General features: G+C 38.7%; 1 protein-coding gene across 1 annotated transcript in view; it reads left to right on the top strand.

Annotated features, from left to right (window-relative positions):
- The first annotated feature begins 555 nt into the window (after window positions 1–555).
- MROH2B (maestro heat like repeat family member 2B) overlaps window positions 556–1,488 on the top strand; it is a 54,006-nt gene continuing 53,073 nt past the window's right edge. The window contains exon 1 of the mRNA XM_006919520.2: window positions 556–583. Within this exon, the coding sequence (XP_006919582.1) occupies window positions 556–583 (28 nt within the window). The remainder of the gene's footprint in view (window positions 584–1,488) is intronic.

Here is a 1,488-nt window from a genome sequence, read left to right as displayed (position 1 = left end):
CTGTCAGTTGGACATTCCATTCAACTGCCCCTGGCAGGAATTCTAGTCCACTGAGCATGCCCAGTTGGTGTGAGTGACTTTCACCAAGTAGAACAATCAGCAAGATCACCACAAAGGCTTTATCAACACCAGGCCAGTGAAGAGGCCACTGAAAATCACTCCCACATTTGTGATCAATGGACCCAAGTTTAGAAAGAAGAGCTCCTTTGGTCTACAAAAATGGTTTGAATTCCAGTCTCTAATTTCTTCCTTCTTAGATACTCTGGTCTCCACCAAAGGAACAATAGTCGGTGAGATGCAGCCATTTTGTTGGTCAGCAGGAGGTCAGAAGCAAGAAAATGGCATAGAGGTAGAATACAGCACCGTCCTCTTCAACAGCAGCCCATTGCTGGAAGCTTCCAGATCACTGTGCCGACCAAGTGGAGGAGGGACTTTCATTTAGAAAACCTTATGTGAATCTTGTACAAGAAACTTGCTAACCTGCTTCTTTGATTTTTAGCCTTACTATTTCCGACACTTAGGTGATACTCTTAGGGAGCCTGCAAAAGCCAAGATATGACTCAGGGCATGGAGGAATCTGTAGGTAAGCAACATGGTATCTTAAGGAATTAGGTGTTTTATGTCCATGTGACCATATGCATATGTGGGGTGGGGGATAGTATGTGTCATTGTGGGAGGTCTGTAAATCTTAAAGGTTTTATGAAAAGCTATACTAAAGTAAGATTGTCTCTCTCTACTCTTCTTTTATTCTAAAATAATAAACTCACACTGATTATAAACAACCAATGATAGACTAAGAGGCTGAGAGATGATTGTGCCTAACCTTCTTTAAAAATATATAGTCTAAGAAAAAGTTGAAAACCACATGCTGTCACTCGTATGTGGGATATAAAACTGAAAGCAACAAACAAACATGACAGAGACTCATGGACACAGACAGTGGATTAGTGGTTACCAGAGGGAAGGGTGGTAAGGGGGGAAGTAAATAGGCATTAAAAAGGTCAAAAATTTGGTGACAATCAGAAATCTAACTCTGGATAGTGAATACACAATGCAAAATACATATACATGATTTACTATTGAATGATACACTTGAAACTTATTTGATTTTGTTAATACCACCCCAATAATTTTTAATTTTAAAAAAAACTATATAGCCTTAAATACTGGAAGAATACTTTGGAAATATTTTACCCCAATCTCCAATTATGGTTGCCTTTCTGCTTTGCCAAAAAAGACTGCTAATAGACTGTATTCTCTGATTTAGAGGCTTATGGGAAATCACCACCTCCTAAAGTATCTCTCCTACCAACTTGTCATGTGGCCTAAAATTGTTCTATTTCTTTGACTCAGATTTTTTTTTCCAGTTTTCCAGAGAGCTTTATTCAAATATAAATATTCCTGGAGAGTTCAAGTCAAAAACTTTTAGGTCATTATCAGAAAAGAGCAATGTTCTATGGGCATGGACCACAGAGGGGCCTAGCAAGA

The sequence above is a fragment of the Pteropus alecto genome, unplaced genomic scaffold (genome assembly GCF_000325575.1).
Source record: "Pteropus alecto unplaced genomic scaffold, ASM32557v1 scaffold338, whole genome shotgun sequence".
Taxonomy (NCBI): Eukaryota; Metazoa; Chordata; class Mammalia; order Chiroptera; family Pteropodidae; genus Pteropus; species Pteropus alecto.
This window is presented reverse-complemented; position numbering and strand designations above follow the sequence as displayed.